General features: G+C 36.9%; 1 protein-coding gene and 1 non-coding gene across 2 annotated transcripts; both read left to right on the top strand.

Annotated features, from left to right (window-relative positions):
• The first annotated feature begins 6,638 nt into the window (after positions 1-6,638).
• Psma1 (proteasome 20S subunit alpha 1) lies at positions 6,639-19,119 on the top strand. The gene is made up of 10 exons (XM_020177985.2): positions 6,639-6,789; positions 7,976-8,020; positions 8,717-8,818; positions 8,934-9,037; positions 11,155-11,243; positions 11,746-11,816; positions 12,147-12,276; positions 14,335-14,414; positions 17,242-17,352; positions 18,753-19,119. Exons 1-10 carry the CDS (start codon positions 6,787-6,789, stop codon positions 18,807-18,809), a joined length of 792 nt encoding a protein of 263 aa, XP_020033574.1. The 5' UTR covers positions 6,639-6,786; the 3' UTR covers positions 18,810-19,119.
• Positions 8,344-8,475, top strand: LOC141416605 (small nucleolar RNA SNORA2/SNORA34 family). The gene has a single exon (XR_012441241.1). It is a non-coding gene; the product is annotated as a small nucleolar RNA SNORA2/SNORA34 family (small nucleolar RNA).
• Positions 19,120-20,078: the final 959 nt, after the last annotated feature.

The raw sequence follows: 20,078 nt of genomic DNA, 5'->3' as shown, positions 1-20,078 counted from the left end.
GGCTGAAAACAAGGGAGTGGAGATCTGACCAGAGTTGAAAGGGGGTGGTGAGGAGGGTCAAGGGAAACATTTCATTTATGAAGCCACAGTGGAAGCCTGTGCCAGAGAGTTCAGAGAGGTCCTGGGGCTTAGAGAAGCCACCCATCACTCCAGGCTAATCACTGTCAATCAGTAGATAGATGTAATTTTATTCTCTTTCATATACTTCCTGTTATCTCAGTACTATATGTTATTTTTTATCTTTTAATTCTTCCTTCCATGAATTCTGTTTTATATCTGTGTTCTTTATAGTTGTAGTGTCCTTTTTCTTTTTTCCTTTCCGCTTTCTTTTTTTTTTTCTTTTGCTTTGAGAGCTCTGTAGAAACTAGCACTTTCATAGGTTTTTTCCCCACTTTGTTCATGTAGTCTGATCTCTAAAGCCCGACATTATGTTGACCTGAATTTCTCAGGTCTCTAATCAATTCTGTGGAAATGGAACCACTTGGCAATAAACATAATAATAATTAAAAATAGCAGTGAGCACAGAAAAATAAGAGGAAAGTGATACAGCATTTCAGGCTTTCTTCTGGAAATATCTATTTTAGCCAATTGAGAAGCACCTTTATAAACATCTCTTTAGGAGGAAAAAAAGCAAAGCCAGAGAGAAAGTCTGCCTCAAGTGCTGAATTTGCCTTGTGTACTACCTTCTGGTGAAATTCCCACATACAAACAAACCTTTGAAAACCCAAAATGAAAACAATGGCTGCCACTAGTTAAGATTTCCAGGGGTACTTTTTAAAACATAAAGCAGATTTGTTTTCTTGGCATAACTGCTTTAGAGAAGTTCCCACTTAAATCCATGTGTGATCATTTTATATCTGCCATTACACACTCTTGTAATATATTTTGCTGAATATGTCATGTCAACGGGTTATTTGAAAAAATAATTTTTGAAATTACCCATACAGAACAGCAGAACTGTTCTGTGTATACAAATGCTCTGGAAAGGTCCAAGTCAAGTATTGGGTGTAGGCACAAGACAAACCACATGGTCTGCCTTGGCAGCCCTGTTCTCACCTGCAAGCTGTCCACACATACTCTCTTCCAAACGGTGCATCTCTGATGCCAATTGGCTGGCTGAACTGCTGTGAGAGGAAGCTTATAATGGGTGGGAGGAGGTGATGGGGTAAATATTTTATTAACTTAACTTCAAGCTTAAAAATGTGGTTCATCCTTTCAAATTGGAGTGCCACCTCTTCTTCAAAATTTTGGACATTCAAGAGTTAAAGGGGTATAGAAGCTGGTGTAGCCTGGGGCTCTCATCTGAGGCCAGCTGAACAGGCAGCAGGAAGGGCTTGGTTCTGGCTAGGCTACAGACAAGCCATCTGGATGCAAGAAAGGTCTAGAATGCCAGCAGCAGCTTTTCTTTTTGGTGTTAGGCTTCATTGAGTCCAGCCTGAAGAATCTTTGGTTTAAGACCCAAACTGAGATTCTTTGAACAGGAATTTGATATTTTGAATTTTATATAAAACAAGCACCTATTACATGTATTCTTTTTAGTAAAGAAGGTCACAGAGAGCAATGTATACACAATAAAACATACATAGAAAAATGGAGCTAGGAGTATTAACTCAGTGGTAGAGCACTTACTTGCCTAGCATGCACAAGGATCTGGGCTTGATCTCCAGCACAGCAAAAAAAAAAAAAAAAAAAAAAAAAAAACTTGGAAACAGATGTAGACCAGATTTTGCCAGGCTTACAAATGCATAGCCTTTAGATAATTTTGCTAAGAATCTATAGGTCATCTGAGAAAATAAGTTTTTGGTTTTTATATTGTATCACTCTGTTACTGTTATGAAGAATTATTTTATTCTTTTTCTTACAGGTCACTTGAAAAAGCAATTTTGCCACATTGAAACTGCGTTTAGGTCTTTAAAATTCTTCTTATTCTCCATTTTTATATTTAATTACATTACACTTATAATTAGTTACATTAGGCATAACGCTTGCATGAGCCAGTTACAATTCCTTTCACAGGAAATTTTTCTTTAGTAAAATTGAAAAAACAAACCTTCAGGGAAATTGTAGCAACTTCCTACTCTATATCACTCATGAACATACACTCTGTTTGGAAACCACCCTCTTTAAAAGATATGATCTATTCTTCCTTAGATATAGCAGTCTATGTTTGATTTGTATGTGTAATTCTTAACAATTAAAGGAAAAGGTGAATGTAAATTCACTTGGACAAAACAAAGCAGTGGAAAAAAAAAGAATTTTGGCCTTAAGAGAATTTTACCTTAAGAAAAAGAAAATGTATGTGTCTTTCTGAGTGCAGAGGATTGGGTTGGGGAGAATTTGTTTTCTCTACAAGGCATTAATTGCCACCTAGCAGCAGAGAAGGGAATTGCATACTTAGATTGTGAATGAAATTCTAGAAAAAATTAGTTTTAAAAGGGCACATTACATTTAGTGTGAACAATAGCTCAAGAATTATTATGCCTAGTAGTAAACGAGGCATTGAATTTCTTGTCTTGAGCAAGAAATGAAAATGTTTGGCTTACTTATAAGAATACTCTTTCCATCATAAACTGTCTATTCTTTTGTTATCTTCACTACCTCAGTACTAGGCTAAAGGAATACAAATTCTGGAGCCATCCCTAACACTAATTGCTGCTGGGCCCATTAGAGGAAGAAATACTTGTTTTTTCATACAGAAAGCACTTTTTCAAATAACCTCAGAACAGATTCCTATAAAAATGAGAGCAGAATATATTTTATTGTGCCAGGACATCAGGACAGTAAGAGGAGGCTTATTTTGAAAATGACAAGGCATTTTATAAGGGACAAAATAATTTCCAGATCAAATTTTTATTCAAATTTATGAAAGAAGGTCTGCTTATTTCAAACTCCACCAGCTGTGTTTTTATTTTTGAAGCAGTTAGCCATCCTGAGTGTCAAAGCTTTAAAGGACATTTTTTTTTTTTTTTGGCAGCCCTGGGGTTTGAACTCAGAGCCTCATGCATACTATGCAGGTGCTCTTATTGCTTGAAGCACTCTGCCAGCTAAAGGACATTTTCTTTTATTGTGCTTTTTGGACATTGGCAACTAAGAAAGGTAAATAAAAATTGTCAAAGAGATTAATGTAAAAACTAAATATTTAGGAGGACTTCAAATGCTAGCTAGATGGAAGGTAGCTGTTGGCTAAAAGTGTAACTTATTTAAGAGATGAGAGTTGAGGTAAATAGTTCAGTGTATCCTTCTAGCTTGCTATTCCATCTAGATAAACAACAGACATTGCTATTATCATGATTATATGAGCATGTATTTACCATTAGCAGTGTTTTAGAAGACAAATGCTGGCTCTAAAAGTAGCAATAGTAATATCTAATGCTTATGGAGTATTTACCATGTGCCAGGTAGTATACTTTAAATGAGAAATTCTCTAATCATCACAAAAATCAAAGGAGATACTAGCTAATATTATTTCTATTTTGTGAACTTCATAGACAACAAAATGAAGGTTCAGAGGGTGAAATCAATCATCAAAGATCTCAGAGTTTATGAATAGCTAAGCAAAGTTGACTCTGCTTTCAAAATATATCCAGAATCCAACTACTTTTACCAATTCACTGTCACAACTCTGATCCAAAATATTGTCATTTCTCATTGGGATTACTGTAAGAGCCTTGATCTTATTAGCCCCCTTGGCCTCCTATTGTCTGTTCTTAGCATAAGGGTCAGGATGATCTTTTTTAAAATTGTCATGCATGCCATTCCTTTGCTTGAAATCTTCTAGTAACTTTATGCCTCACTCACAAAGTCTTTATTATGTCCTCAAGACCCTATGCTATCTGTAATCCCCAACACATCTGCTCCCTGATTTCATCTGTCCTCTCAGGAATTTTTGCCTATTTTGTTTCCTTTGGTATTCTCAATGTCTTAGTAATAATGCTTGGCATATAGTAAAATAATCAAAGATATTTGTTGGATAAATGAGAAATGTCTGGCTCTAAAACCTGTACTTTTCATCAATACCCTTTATGCATATACTAGTGGCTCTGTTAGGTGAAAATGGTGGGCTAGACTCTTCAGAGTGGTTCTTATATAAAAGCCCTACCTCCAAACCAACAAAAGAGACACTTGCATTTGGTCTTTTTGCTTCTCTAAGCATGATTTGGGGATTTGGTTCAGAATACTTCGTGATTCTTTTTTTTTTGGCAGTACTAGGGTTTTAACTTAGGACTTCATGCTTGCAAAGCAGGTGCTCAACTGCCACCTTTCCGTTCCATTTTGCTCTAGTTATTTTGGAGATGGGGTTTCATGAACTATTTGCCTAGGCTGGCCTCATACTAAGATCCTCCTGATCTCAGCCTCCCAAGTAGCTAGGATTACAGGTGTGAGTCACTGGTGCCCAGCCTGACATTGCTTACTAACGACCTTTAAAGTAGTAAGTAGTGTTATGTTTGCTGAGCTGGTTAAAGATCAAGATGTATTATGAACCAAATCCTCCAAACATACACAGAAAAGCTGAAAGTCACATGAAACTTTAATAAGTGCTTTAGGTCTTAAAGTGTTGACAAAAAAAATTCAACCAAATGGCCCTTCTCTTGGTCTCCAAGTGGAGCTCTGATAATAGCTACTCGGAAGCCAATTACTGTGAATGAAGGGTATACCGTGAAGCCCAAGATATTTGCCTACAGCATAAAAATCAAAGGGACAGGTTTTAGGGTAACAGATTCATCAGTCTTTTATTCATTTATTCACCCAAGGTTTCGTGAGTGCCTACTATTATATGCCAGGTTTTGTTCCATGTACTAAGAATACCTCCGTGCGTTTCTTAAAGGTCAAAATTTCCTGTCCGTGGATGCTTACATGACTTCCTGTTCTATATTTACAATATCCTCTCTACCCCAGTTTTGCTTGACTTAGCTTCAGTGGATTTCTTTTTTTTGTAGCAAAAAAGGTTCCTTCTATACAAGTAATACAGTAATAAGAGATTACCATCCCTACTGGCAGGGAGCTCCTACAAAACAATGAGAAAATGTTTAACACAACAATAGAGAAAAAGAAATACCAATTCACTAAAGAAACATAACCAGCCAAGAAACCAATAAAAAATTTTCACTAAAGTAACATAAACAGGACTGGTGTGTGTGACTCAAGTAGTAGAGTGTCTGCTTAGCAAACACAAGGTCCTAAATTTGAACCCCACTCTAGTACCAATAATAATAATGTAACAGGAACAGTCAATTAAATACATGAAAAGGGATTTTTACTAGTAATTAAGATACAAATTATGAGTTTTTATCTTTTTCTGCCTATTAACTTGACAAATGTAAAAAGTACTTAACAATATTCAGTGGTGAAGGTATAAAGAAAGTGGGTTGTGAGGCAACACAGAATATAAATTGATACACCTTCTTCTGTAACTTATAGCTATATTTATTGTAATTCCTTATTATAATTCTACTTCTAAGGATTCATCAGAAGGATGTAATCAGGACACAAAACGTGTGCATGTATAAAAAAAAGTCATTATAGTATTTTTATCATAGTAAAAACTTGAAAATAACCTAATTACTTACTGATAGGTAAATTATTGTATTTCTATGCAACAGGCTACTATTCAACTGGGGAAAATATCAAATATTCATAATGCAGAGTGCTAAGTACTAAGTACTAATGCACTTGACCTGAGAAATATTTAACACAGAAAGAGCTTAAAAATATATATGTGAAAAAGTTTAAAAAAAAAAAAAAGCATGTGACAACTAAACTGCTGTGGACTTGAGCAAATCAATTAAGTGACCTGCTGCTCCACCTTCAAAGGTCAGATCCTTGAAGACTCCTACCTGACCTGAGTCTCATCCTTTCTTCTTTACAAAAGGAATTAGCAGTCGATAGATGTTAAGTTGGTAGCTGTTTGCAGAGCTGTCTTAAACTATTTCATTTGAGGCTGTACCAAAAGATGCTCGCAGCAAAAGAGAAATTCCTAAGGAAATGCCCTCCCCCCGGCCAGGGGCCTAATCTACCAAGTATCACGTTTCGTTTTGAGGGCACAAAAACTTGTCAGTACCATCATGAAGTTCAAAGTCTGGCGGAAGCAATCCATAGTCATAAAAATGCGTGATCAATGACAAAGCTTTGAAAGGTGAGCTCTCCAAGGAGTGAGGAGCAGTGTTCCCCAGTGGAAAGGAAAGCTTGTACGCAAACAAGACGCTGGAGGATCTGGTTGACACACACAAACGGGCCATTATTTTGTGGCCTTTTCTGCAACCTAGCTCTTTTCATTCACACAACTCCGCACATCTCTGCGGACTGTGAATGAGAGCTTGAGTGACACGTTCTGGTCACCCGGGGTGGCAACGGTAGCCTCCAGGGAACCAGATGAGGAACTGGCGGGAATCTGCTATCCGCGGGGATTAAATTGAGAATTCCGGACTCGCAGTTCTACCGCAGCACCCCAGAGCTCTTAGCCGCGGCGGGCATCCCCAAAGACCAAAGTTTCCAGCCAATCTCAGAGCCACGATCTTCCGAGACCACGCCCACTCCCGGCCCAGCGTTTCCAGCCAATCTCGGCGCTTAGATCTTCCGAGGCCACGCCCACTGTCGAGCGGGGAGGGGCGTTGTGGGGGCGGGGACGCGGTTGACGCCCATCGATATCTCTGGGATAGACTGCTCTATGCTGCGCCGCCGCCACCAAAATCACGTAGCCTTTCCTGTCGATCGCCGAGCCGTAGCTTCGGCAGCTCGCTTCGATTCGCTGCTCTCCGGGAGGCTCGCATCCAGGTCCGCGCTGCAGCTATGGTGCGTTGAATCCCGGTCCAGGGGAGGGTTAGGGCAGAGGTCCGCTGACTGCGGGTCGGTGGCCTGCCTCTCTTGTTATCCTTAGAGGCGGCCTAGGCCGACAGGACATGGGGTTCCTAGCAGACCCGAGGGCTCCGGCCGTGATTCAGCATCTCCGGCCTGGCCGGCGAGGGGCGGTCTGTAGTCGGCGCGGCCTTTTCCTCGCGGCTTGTTTCACTTTCCACGGGGCCTCGAACACTTGCTCCCCGGTCAGTTAGCCGTGTTCGCCTTTTAAAAGTGGATTTCGAGCCGTCCCGAATGATCCCTATGTTCTGAGTGGGAGAGAGGAGAGGAACTTGACGTGGTCAGTACGGACCAGACCCCACGATTTGAGTTAGTGGACCACATCCATTTTCCTGGTGGGTCCTTTTAGTTTACCTGTCCCCTAAAGCTCGATCGGAAAAGGCCCTTTTCAGTCACTTTGCCCAGTCACTTTAGTTACAGATGAGGAAGTGGTGGAGTTAGGGCTTCCATTGAGTCTGCCGTCCCAGCCCTCTGTCTTCTCATCCCCATGATTATTCTCCCAAGTACTGATAGCCTTGCAGTGTCAAGTACTGACAGCAGCAGTGGTTCCATCGCTGTAGCTGTTTGTATCTAACTTCCTGAGGATATTTTTGCACTTATGCATTCAATATGAATATTTGTACAACAGAGTTAAAATATAAATCAGGCATATCCTTAATCATAATGTAAAGCTAGAAAGATGCATAGAGAAAGAACTGGGCAAGTGTGTATTGGGATTTAGGGAGAAAAGATGGAGAAGAGTTCAGGAAAGAGGCATTTGAACTAATTTAAAGAAATGGAAGGCTTCTGGTCACTAGTGAGGACCCTGAATACGAGAACAACATAAGCAAAGGTAGGAAGGAAAGTTGGTGCATATGACTTTAGCTATTATTGACTGCCCAAGGGAATGCTATGGAGAGTGGCAGAGCAGGAAGTCGAGATATTGGATCACCTCATGTGCTCCTCCCTCCTCCACCACCTCATAGTAGATGTAGAATTGGCTCGCAACTGAGTATGGTAGTGATGTTCCAGCAAGGTTGCATTAACAAGATTGCTTTAACATTGAATGGAAACACACGCAAGCACGTTTCTTAATGTTGGGATTTATGATGTTCTTGAATTAATATATCTTTTTATCTTTCAGTTTCGCAACCAGTATGACAATGATGTCACTGTTTGGAGCCCTCAGGTAAAACAGTGTTTTGTGCTGTTTATTATTTTGTTTGTTTATTTTGACAAAGGATCTCACTATGTAGCCCAGGCTGGCCTGGAGCTCAGAGTCCTATCTCAGCCTCCCAAGTGCTGGGATTACATGTGCACCACCATACCCAGCTATTTTATGCCATTTCCATGAAGTGACTTTTCATGGCTGCAATAGGTTTTAGAAACTTGAGGGATTGTTAGCTGGGCATGGTGGCCCAGGCCTAGTCAAGAAGGCTGAGACTGAAGGATTGTTGGGTTTGAGGTTACCCTGGGTAACTTAGCAGGATGCTATTTCAAAAAAAAAAAAAAAAGGCCCTGAATCAAGGCCAGCAGTTTGCTGAAGCTGTTGGTTTCAAGCAGGAGCCTAAAGAAATGTCTTTTTATGGTCTGTTGGCCATTTCAGAACTTTGGAAATGGTCAATTCATTAGAAAGAAACATTCGGCTATGAAAAAAAAAGAAGAGACGGAAGAAAGAAACTTGTGAGGTTGTAGCTTGTAAGAAAATGGAATATAATCATTTGTGAACTTTCTGGAATTTAAATTTATAAATAAAATTAGTTTCCTGGCTTTAAAAAAATTATTTAAAATTTAACTAAACTCACTTGAGGTTTGGAAACTCTAATTTTTAATTTCTAAAAGGGTCTTCTAAAGTTACTCTGAAATGTACTATTTTTCTCTTTAGGGCAGGATTCATCAAATTGAATATGCAATGGAGGCTGTTAAACAAGGTTCAGCCACAGTTGGTCTGAAATCAAAAACCCATGCAGTGTTGGTTGCACTGAAGGTAAATGTAGCAATAAACATATCTTCCTCCTTTTGAAAACAGAACTAACAAATGTAAATTTCACTGTGTAAACAATTAAATTGTAGACTCTGCATTTTTTAATGTCTCTGTTTAGAGGGCACAGTCAGAACTTGCAGCTCACCAGAAAAAAATTCTTCATGTTGACAACCATATTGGTATCTCAATTGCGGGACTTACTGCTGATGCTAGACTGTTATGGTAAGTATGATCATGAAAAACAAAACAAACATCCCTTTTGATTCCTAAATAAGTAGCTTTCTAGAAAAGACCTAGATAATATACTTTAGGAAATTGTCTGCTAGAATATTTATAATTGACATTGTGAATACCTTAGTAGGTTTGGGTTAGCTGCTAAGCATTTCTATTTCTTAGTTCTTGTATTTGTAACTAATAGAATTAAGCATATTACTGCTAACACTTTTGAGAAGTCACTGAATAATTTGATAGTTGTTAACCCATTGTATATTGTTTGAAGCCATATGTTTAAGAACAGCTTGAAGAGTGCCTACCTTGAACAAACGTGAGGCCCTGAGTTCCATTTCTAGGGCCTTCAAAAAGAAAAAAAAGTCTGATATTTTTCTTGATGCCTTAAGGATGTAACATTACATCCTTTAAACGTTACATTCTTTAAAACATCAATATTTATTATTTATTTTTTATGAAGCTCAGTAGTAGAAAATTTGGAGTATAGAAAGGTGACTCAGACATGGGTCTTCAAAGAATTTAAAATCTAGTTTATCTATGAAATAAGAAGTGGAGAATAATAGGGAAATTTTTGTGACCATCCAGAGGAGATGGAGATTATTTTTGGTTGAGAAGCAATATGTAAGTGAAGAGGTAGGGCTTTAAATTACATAGATTGAATTCTTACTTCATCATTTAGTAGCTGATTGGGCTAATTAAGCACTTTTTTTCAGTGTTATCTTTCTCAAAGTTAAATATCCTAACTTATAGAGCACTTGACACAGTAGCTTTCAGTTAGTATGTGTGAGAGAGAGAGAGAGAGTGTAGGGTGAGTGGAAAGTAGTTAGTCAAAACTGATCTCTTCATGATTGGAATAGATTAGGGAAGAAAAAATATAAACAGTAAGAGCAGATGGTAATACTGTTGCTTAATATTTTCAAGTTATTCAGCCAATTACTTGCTCTCTTAATTCAGTAATGTAGCTACAGCTTTATGGGTTTCTGTCTGTTTCTAAAAATGTAAAATATGTTATCTTGTCAAACATTTTATGCAACTCAGACTATCTAAAATATTGCTATGCCAACTTGTAACTAATATAAAATCATTATTAATGAGATACTATACTAGTTTTTGGTGTTAAGCCTTTGAAATTTGGTATGTATTTTATACTTACATCTCAGTTTAACTACTTTTTAAGGGCTTATTAGTGATATGTGATTAATGCCTTCAAAAATTAACTTGAAAAGTACTGAATAAGAGCTGGCGGCGTGACTCAAATGGTAGAGTACCTGCATAGCAAGTGTGGAATCCTGAGTTCAAACCCCAGTTCTGCCAATTAAAAAAAAAGTGCTGAACAAATAGCTTGGTTGTAGTCAGCCTTTGATCATCAGGGACTAAGTGTGTAGCTTAGCAGTAAAGTTCTTGCCCAGCATGCACAAGGCCCCAAGTTCAATTCACGAGCACTGAAAAAAAACTTGTCACGTGTAACATATGTATACTGGAAAAGCACCATGGAAAGAAAGGAGCCTGTCCATTATTATTTATCTTCTTTAATAGGCTTGATTCCCTGTTTCCCATGTTTACCTTGCTTGAATCTAGACAGGTGTAATAGTGAAGACTCTGAAATCTAATGTCTAGTACCTCCTAGAGCATTGCTTATAAAAAGAAGTACAGTGGCAGGAACATGTAAAGATATTTTCTGTTATGGATTCTGTTTCTTATGATTGCTCCCGTGGACAAATTTTAGTCTGCTTTCAAAAAAGAAAAAGCAGAGTAGGTATTTCTTTTGTTGGTGCAAAACCTAGAATTAGGACAAACTTGCTAATGGTAGGAAAGCTAAAAGGAGAGATTGTTCTTTTTCTTTGCTCAACCTTCTCTATATGCATTCTGAGACAAAGATTTTCCAGAGCTAAAGAAGAATTTAGTCATTTTTGAAGCTTCATGTGACCCCAGAGATTTGCACAAAAATGTATCCTTGTGGCCATGTGTTCCTTACCTTTCTGGTTTGCTCATATGGGTGTAATCCCTGAAAATGTTTGGAGGAAAGCAAAGTGTAATCAAACTGCTTTATTTAAATTGGATTGTCTTTCTAATATGAAAGTACTAATTTTTCTCTCTTTTTTTTTTTTAAGTAATTTTATGCGCCAGGAGTGTTTGGATTCCAGATTTGTATTTGACAGACCACTTCCAGTCTCTCGTCTTGTATCTCTAATTGGAAGCAGTATCCTTTTTATGTTAGCATTTATGAATGTCAACTTTAAAGGATTTTAGCACTTGATCCTTGTGTTATTAGGAATATAATAATACAAAACATAGGTAAGATTGTAAAACATTACAGAATTAAGTTACTTTGTCATTAGCCCTTGTTAACAGATGGTATTTCCTAGACTAAATGAGCCCAACTTCAGAAACACTGACCAAGCATCATTTTAAAGGGGATTTAAAGTTTCTTGCTAGATTCTAGATGTCCCAGAAACCCTTACATCCAAAACAAATGAGGTTCTACTTAGAAAGAGATCATTTGCTAGCATTCATTCTTGGGTTTGGTGGAAAGTCAAAGATTTTATAATATTAGGCCAAAGGAATACTCTTCTACTTTATTTACTTCTTCCTGTGAATAATGTGACAATTAAGGACAAAGCTAAAAGTCTTTGCTAATAATGTTTAATTTGAAAATATAGTGTTTCATTCCTTGTTAGAACAAGCTCTTTAACTAGTTAAAGAGACCCAGATACCAACACAGCGGTATGGCCGGAGACCATATGGTGTCGGTCTGCTAATTGCTGGTTATGATGTAAGTTTAAACAACATTGTTGTATTTTAATGATTTTTAAAACTGACTAGAGTGCTGGATATGGTGGTACATGCCTGTAATCCCAGCACTGGGGAGGGCAAGATAGGATTGTAAATTCAAGTCCAGCCTGGGCTGCCTAGTGAGAACCTGTCTCAAAGAAAACGGTGGTGGGAAGGAGCTGGAAGTATGGCTCAAGTAATAGAGCACCTGCCTAGCAAGCACCAGGCCCTGAGTTCAAACTGCAGTATCACAAAAACAAAAAAAAATATTGAAATTTTTGTAATTTTTAGCTCAACCAAAGTAAAGAATTACTGTTTTTTCTACTTGTAGGATATGGGCCCTCACATTTTCCAAACCTGTCCATCTGCTAACTATTTTGACTGCAGAGCTATGTCCATTGGAGCCCGTTCTCAATCAGCTCGTACTTACCTGGAGAGACATATGTCAGAGTTTATAGAATGTAAGTAATAGCTTTGCTTGCTTGCTTTTTGTTTTGCTTCTGCCAGTCTTTATATAGTGAATAAATGTAGTATCCTAAATAAAGGTAAAATAACAGCTTTGTAGAGTTTTTTTTTTAATTAAGTTCATAAAGTATTCATTATTTCTGTCACACATACAAGTTTTTACTCTTGAGTTACCAATATAATTTTTCAAATTATAAATATAAATGTGTCCCTAAGTTTGAAAGCTCTTGATTTATTTGTTCTTAAGTATGCCCCAGCCAGATTTCAAAACCACTGTACTAATTGCTATTTGTAAGTTCTGTTTACAACTTTTAGTTTTCTTTTATTCTGTTCCTATTTTAAGCCACATAGACATTTATGCAGTAAGTAGTCTGTAAACAAGTGAAAGGCAGTGTAGCTATGGGAAAGGAAGGTAAAAATGTAAGGTGATATGGCAGGTTTTCAAGTGCTGTCTTTCACAATGGAAGGAGGGTTGTTAGCAGGGCCTCACGTATTTCTTGGTTGTCTTGTAAGTTTTCTTATGGCATTATAGTATCCTATAAAGGAAATATCTGAAGATCAATGAATATAGAGAAAAGTAATTATCCTTTTAACCTTACTTAAAGCAAACTGTATTGTAAGATGATAGTAGATTTGAGAAAATGAAGTTTTAGGACCAGATAAAGACCTGGATTGAAGTTTAACATTTTCTCAGTCAGCCACACAATCACAAGGATAAACAACTAGTATTCTACAGTATACCGTGTTGTTAAGTGATGGCATTCCGTAGTATTAAATTACATTTTCCACTTACCACTTTTTCTTTTTACTGGGATGTTACCCCATTGTAAGTCAAGGAATATCTCTTAAGTATTTTATTCTTTTTGATGTTATTTGTGAACAGAATTTTCTAAATTTCTAAATTTCTAAATTTCATTTGCAGATTATTCAATGCATATATGTAGTTGATTTTTGTATGTTGATCTTGTATCCTGTAAGCTTGCTGAACTCATTTATCAGTTCTAGTCACTTTTGTTGTAGATTCCTTATACTCAAGATCATGTCATCCAGAAATAATAGTTTTACTTCTTCATAGTCTGGATGCTTTTTGGGTTTTTTGGTTTTTATTTTTTTGAGATAGAGTCTCATAGCCTAGATAGCCTGGAACTTGCTGTGTAGCCCATGTTGGCCTGGAACTCACAATCAATCCTGCCTCTAGCTCCCCAGTGCTAGGATTGTGCCCACCACCAATCTGGATGTTTTCTGTTTCCACTGCATTGGAACCTCCAGTGCAGTGGTAAAGAGAAATGCTAAGAGCAGACATCCTTGGTTTATTCCTGTTATGGGAGAGCTTTCAGTCATTTATTATTATGTTGTTAGATGTGAATTTTTTATAGATACCCTTTATTGGGGTGAGGAAGTTCCTTTTAATAACTAGTTTGGTGTTTTTATTTGTAAGTGTGGGTGTTTTATCTTAGGCTTTTTATGTATCTACTGAGGTGATCTTGCAAGTTTAAATCTATTATTGTAATGTGTTACATTGATTAACTTTTCAATTGTTACACCAATTTTGCATTCCTGAGAAAAATCCCACTTGATCATGATTTGATAATCCTTTTCTTATGTTGCTGGATTCAGTTTATAGTATTTTGTTGAAGATTTTTGTGTCTGTATTAATAAGAGATGTTGGCTGTACTTTTCTGTGATGACTTTTTCTGATTTTGATATCAGACCACATGGATTAAATTGGACACTCCTTTTATAAAGAGTGATTATAGGGGCTAGCATTCCACAGAATACATTCTACAAATATCATTTGTGAATCAGGATTTCGATTTAACTTAATAAAAGAATAGGTCAGATTTAGTAACAAAAATCATATGCCCTTTCATTAAATAAAATGAGTCATCAATGTTATTGATTGCTATTAGATTATACCATAAGCATTAGATTTTTGACTGCTTTTATTGTGTTTAGTGTGTAATTAAAGCCACAATTTCAGACTATAGGCTTGATAGGTAAAAGAAGCCTAATATGTTGATGAAATTAAATAATTTTTCATTTACTGCATATAGGCAATTTAAACGAACTGGTTAAACATGGTCTGCGTGCCTTAAGAGAGACACTTCCTGCAGAGCAGGACCTAACTACAAAGGTAAAAGTTACCTCTTCCAGTTGTAGATATTAACAATGAAGTTTCTAATCCTTTGTTACATAAATGTAAGTAATAGAAGAATTGTATACTTTTTGTTTTTCTTTTGTGGGGCTTATATTTTTCTTGAGACAGGGTTTCATTATGTAACTTAGACTGGGGTGAAACTGGCTATGTAACCCAGGCTGACTTCAAACTTGAAATCCTCCTGCTCCAGCCTCCTAAGCGCTAAGATTACAGTCATGTACCGCAATCTCACTTCTAAATTTATGTTCTTTAATTTTGGAGATGGTTGCTTTGGCTTATTCTTTCCCTTTAAACTATTCAGTAAGGGACCCAATTTTGAATTACCATTTTTCAATTCCATGTATAAAGAAAAAAAACAATAAATCTGAATGTCCTTCAATTATTTTTAGTAGATAGGCATAACTATTATAAACATAGTTAACAACTATGTATATATTGAGTACTTATCATGTACAGTTTCTAGGCATTGAGAACGTAGTGAGCACAACAAATATCTTAGTCTTTATTGACCATAGATTCTAGTGGAGGGACAGACAATATACACATAAGTAAATTACACTGTATATTAAGGGTTGATAAATACTGGAAGAAAATAAAACAGGTTAACAGGTGAAAGAATAACAAATTGGGTACAGGTAGACACTGTTGTAGGTGTAATTTAAAATAGTGTGATCAAGGATGGCCTCCCCAAGAAAGTAAAATTTGAGAAAAAGATCTAACTGAGCTAAATGAGCCATACAGATCATTCCGGGGAGGGCAAGGGCAAAGAATTGAGGCCAGAATTTTCCCAGAATTCAAGGCAAGGATGTCAGTAGTGTGGGGGTCAGTGAGCAGGGAAAAGAGGAGAAGGAAAGAAATTAGAGATGAAATGGAGGCCAGATTGCATTTGTCCTATAAGCTATAGGTACTTTGCATTTTATTCTGTGGAGGCTGATAGAGTTTAAGCAGAGAAATACTATGATTTGATTTACTTTTTAAGAGATTTATTTGGCATTTTGACAACAGGTCATAGTGGGGGCACGAGTGGAGATAATCTTAAAGTTGTTACAGTAATTCATGTGAGAGATGATGATGCCCGAGACAGTGCAATAGAGTTAGAGGTGAGAAGGGTTCGGTTTTGGATGTCTGAAGTTAGAACAAGAAAGTTTGCAGGCAAATTTGTTGAAAGGAGAGGTGCTTCCACAGTTCTTGACTTAACTGGAAGGAAAGACTGACTGAGATAGATTGAGCAGTGGAAAGAGCAGGTTTTGGGAACAAGTTACAGAGGGTGATCAGGCAGTTAGTTGGGGACATGTAAAATTTGAAATGCCTTTTGTTTGTCTAATTGGCAATGTAGAATAAGCAATTGTCAGTATTCTGGACTTCCATAGAGAGTGGTCTAGCCTACAGTTAACACTTTTGGTGTCTTTATGTAGAAATGACATTTAGAAAATGGGTTAGATGAGATTGATAAAGGAATCAAATAGTTAAAACAAGCAATTTGAGGACTAGACCAAAGACACTAATCTTTAGAGATTGGGAAAGAGTAAACTTAGAAAGATGGCCAGAGAAGTATTTCGAAAACCTGGAAATGAGGCACCCTGAAAGCAAATAAAGAAACTTTCAAGGAGAGGGGAATGAAAAGCTGCTAATGATCAAGAAGATGTAGATTGATAATTTAGATTAGCAATGATGTTGACACTGAACACTTGACAAGATGAATTGTCATGAATTGGTGGGGCAAAAGCCTGATAGAGAATAGAAGAGAATTGGATAGCTCTTTGGAGATTTTTCTTTTGAGGGTCCAGAGAAGTAGACTGGTGACTGGAAGAAGTAGTATTAAGAATTTTTCATTGTTTTGGGTTTTTGAGAAAGGCAAAATTACCTTATATTTGCTTCATGGTTATGAGAATAATCCAGTGTACAAATGAAGCATTTGTTAGGAGAGATATGAGAAAAATGGTTAGAACAATGTCCCTTACCAGTACACAGGGACTGGTGGAGTGGCTCAAGTGGTAGAGCATCTGCCTAGCAAGCTTGAGGCCCTGAGTTCAAACCCCAGTACCATCAAAAAAAAAAAAAGTAGTAGACGGGTATAGAGGTTGGCTTTAGAGAGGAAACTAGACTATTCCTGCATATTATCAAGAAAGAAGAAAATCCAGAAACATAGGTACAGAAATGAGTGGCTACAGAAGAAGCTGGTGAAAGTGCTTTCTCTTCTATTTGCCTCTGTTTTCTTAGTGAAATAGAATCAGGGTTTTCTGCTTCAAGGAGAATGGAGAATGTTAGGAGTTGTCCCAGAGAAATGGAGATTGGGACTGAGGCATCCTTAAGTGGTAGCTTACACAGTGTGCTTGAGGTCATGGGTTCCATCTTTACCACACACACACAAAAAAAAAAAAAAAAAAAAGCAAGAGAGAGATTGAAAGATACAGGAACTGGTATGAAATGATCCAGAAAAAAACCACTCAGGCTTATTTGAAGTTAATAGTCATTAATTAAAGTGAATCAGCATTATAAAGCCATTTTGGTATGACCACTGGATAACTACTTGTATCTATGTGAAGACTTTATACACTGCATACACCAAAGAATGTTTAAAAGATGACATAGATCTTTGGGGTTATTCAAGATTAGCAAAAGTGAGCATTAAATCTATAGGAAAGGGTCTACTAATTTCCTCTTCCTTTTGCCCCTACATATATGTAGTTTTTAAAGTCTTGAATTCAAGTGCTGGATAAATTTTGATTCTTTTACCCAACATTTTATCATGCATTTTTCTGACCTAAATTATTTGTTACTTTCACCACTTTTTCCCCCTCAGAATGTTTCTATTGGAATTGTTGGTAAAGACTTGGAGTTTACAATCTATGACGATGATGATGTATCTCCATTCCTGGAAGGTCTTGAAGAAAGACCACAAAGAAAGGCACAGGTATATAATTAATCAAGAAACAAGAGGCTTGAGTTCTACTATACACTGTTCTTCCCATCACAACTGTGTGAATCCACATTTTCTCCTTACCTATTGAGAGAGGCCCAAAATTCTAATGACAATAGGAAAATACTGAGAGGGCAGTGATCTCATAAACACAAAAAGGGAGAAGAGTTGGTGATTTCTTTATTTATTGCTATGTAATAAGCTACTCCCAAAATTTCTAGGCTTTAAGCAAGAAACATTATTTTCACAATTCTGTGGCTGACTGTTTTTTTGCTGTTCTCACTTGGGATCTCACAAATGCTGTAGTTAAACATAGGGTGGAGCCAGAAAATCCAAGATGATGTTACTTGTAAGTCTTCTTTACTTACCTAGGTTGGTTATAGTGGCAGAAGGCTGGATCCTCTTTTAGAATAGCTAGGCTTCTGTCTGCGTAGACTCAGGGCTTCTCCCTCAAAAGGTCCTCTCTAGCAGGATGACAAGTCAGAGTTTACAAAAGCTCAAAAGTGAAAGCTGCTAACCATTCTTAATGCTGAGATTCCAGACTGGCATAGCATAACCTTTTTGGAGGGGGAGGGGACTAGAAGTGTTAACTGGGGGGGCCAGCTTTGGACACTTATAAATAAGTGACAAAAGCAACAAGAAGTGTTCATGAAAAAAATTAAAAGTGTTGATATTAGGTTAAATATGGGTCTCTTTGCTGGATGCTGAAACTACACATTTGCTTTTTGGAGTTTTTCTTTTTGAGCCAGGGTCCAGTTGTATGGTATGGTCCTCCACACCTGGCTCATATTTGCTATTAATGGATGCTTATTTGATAGCTGGGGAACTGAAAATAAAAAGTGATACAGGAATTCCTTCTACAGCATGAATTGTTTTTTGGGCTTTTTTCAACTTTCAAAAGATACTGTTGGTACTATTTGGAAGAACAAGATTTGTATTACTTAAATAGCTGTTGGGAAGGATGCTGTGGAGTGCCATGTATCTGGTTGACCTAGTTGTATTTTTGCTGTGTTTGTTAGTAAAGGAAAAAAGGTGTCTAAAAAGTGCTGGTTGTATTTTAAGTAGTAGTGAAATAATAGCAGGCTTTTAACTCTTGAGTAGGACAAAGTATGATATGAAATAGTGGAATTGTTCAGTGGTTTTCAGAGCTAAACTTCTATCTAATTCTTTTTAAACATTTCTCAGAAATTTTAACAGGACAGTGTACTAAAATTAAGTTCTAGGATACCTGTCACCCCTTTTTCTTGTTAGTTTTTTTTTTTTTTCCTCTTCTTTTTGGTGCTGGGGAATTAAACCCAGGACCTCATACTCTTATTAATATTTTATAATGCAATATTTTATTAGGAGTGTGTATTAATCAAGTATTCATTTTACATCTTTTCTTCCCTTTTAAGCCTGCACAACCTGCTGATGAGCCTGCAGAAAAGGCTGATGAACCAATGGAACATTAAGCAATAAAGTATATTATCACATGTGTCAGAATGCAGGAGCACATACTGATGACATACTGATACCCTGTACTTTGAACCAACAGATACAAAGTCGTGGAATAGTATGTTTTAGTAATCAGTCCAGATGTGAGTGTTTTTCCAAGCAACTTCTCTGTAACCATATAATGGGGTGCGTTTTTCTTTGAGAAGGACTATGTTATCATTTTCTAGAAAATATGGGTAGCCATACCAATGTTTTTATATGAAGAAAATAGTGTCTTTGTGATTCTAAAGACAACTGTGAAATAAAGTTGTTTCACCTGCTATTGTATTGGGGTTTTGTTTTTTTAACATAGCTTCAACTATAAGTAGTAGTTTGATATTATAACTGATCATTTACCAGATTTTATTGCTTTATTTTTGGTTATATAGAAAAATACCTCTTTCCAGCTTTATTTTTCATTTTGTTGACTGACTATATGAAAATCTATAGATTTCTCAGAATAAAAATTTCAAGGTAGAAACTTAGAGATATTCTTATTAAAACCTAAGAAACATCACTTACCATCAGAAGTAGTAAGATTGAGCTAGGGATGTAGCTCAGTGGTAAAGCACACGTTTAGCCAGTGAGGGCTTGGGTCCAATCCCCAGCAAATCTTCCCTCCCCCTCCACCTTCCCCAAAAAACAAGATTTTTCTGTACAACCAGCAGATGGCAGAAGTTATAGCTCTGGTCTCTTGGGAACTTTTATGAAAACAACAAACCTCTTTATCCTGCCCAGCCCCACTCCGACATAGTCCATAGCTGCCTTCTATTATTCCCATGAACAGTGTACCCAGGTATTACAGAACAGTTTTTGTCTTAGTCCATCCAAAATAAAATTAGATGAAATAGTTTTTTTTTTAATCCAAAATTTTGCTGCTATAAAGCTTACAGGAATTATTTTATTATCTGGGATAGTACATCTTTCTAGAGATGAGAGGTTTATTTATAGACAGTAAACTCAGGTTTTAGACCTAATTCTACTGCTTATTGGCTTTGGGCGAGACACCCCTGTTTTAAGAACTTTAAAACTTTTTAGAGAATTATTGTAGGGCTAAATAGGAAATGTTAGGATATCTTGTAAACTCAAAAATTCATAAAATTTTTAGGTTTACCAAAACTTTAAAAAGCCTTAGTTGTTTAAATCCCCTTGTGATTTCTTAAAGGGAGAATGGTGAAAGAAACTGGCAACTGTGTTAAGGAAAGACCTCTAATTGAGTATTGAAATGTGTGGGATGGCCGTCTATC

This window comes from Castor canadensis, chromosome 1 (assembly GCF_047511655.1).
Source record: "Castor canadensis chromosome 1, mCasCan1.hap1v2, whole genome shotgun sequence".
Taxonomy (NCBI): Eukaryota; Metazoa; Chordata; class Mammalia; order Rodentia; family Castoridae; genus Castor; species Castor canadensis.
This window is presented reverse-complemented; position numbering and strand designations above follow the sequence as displayed.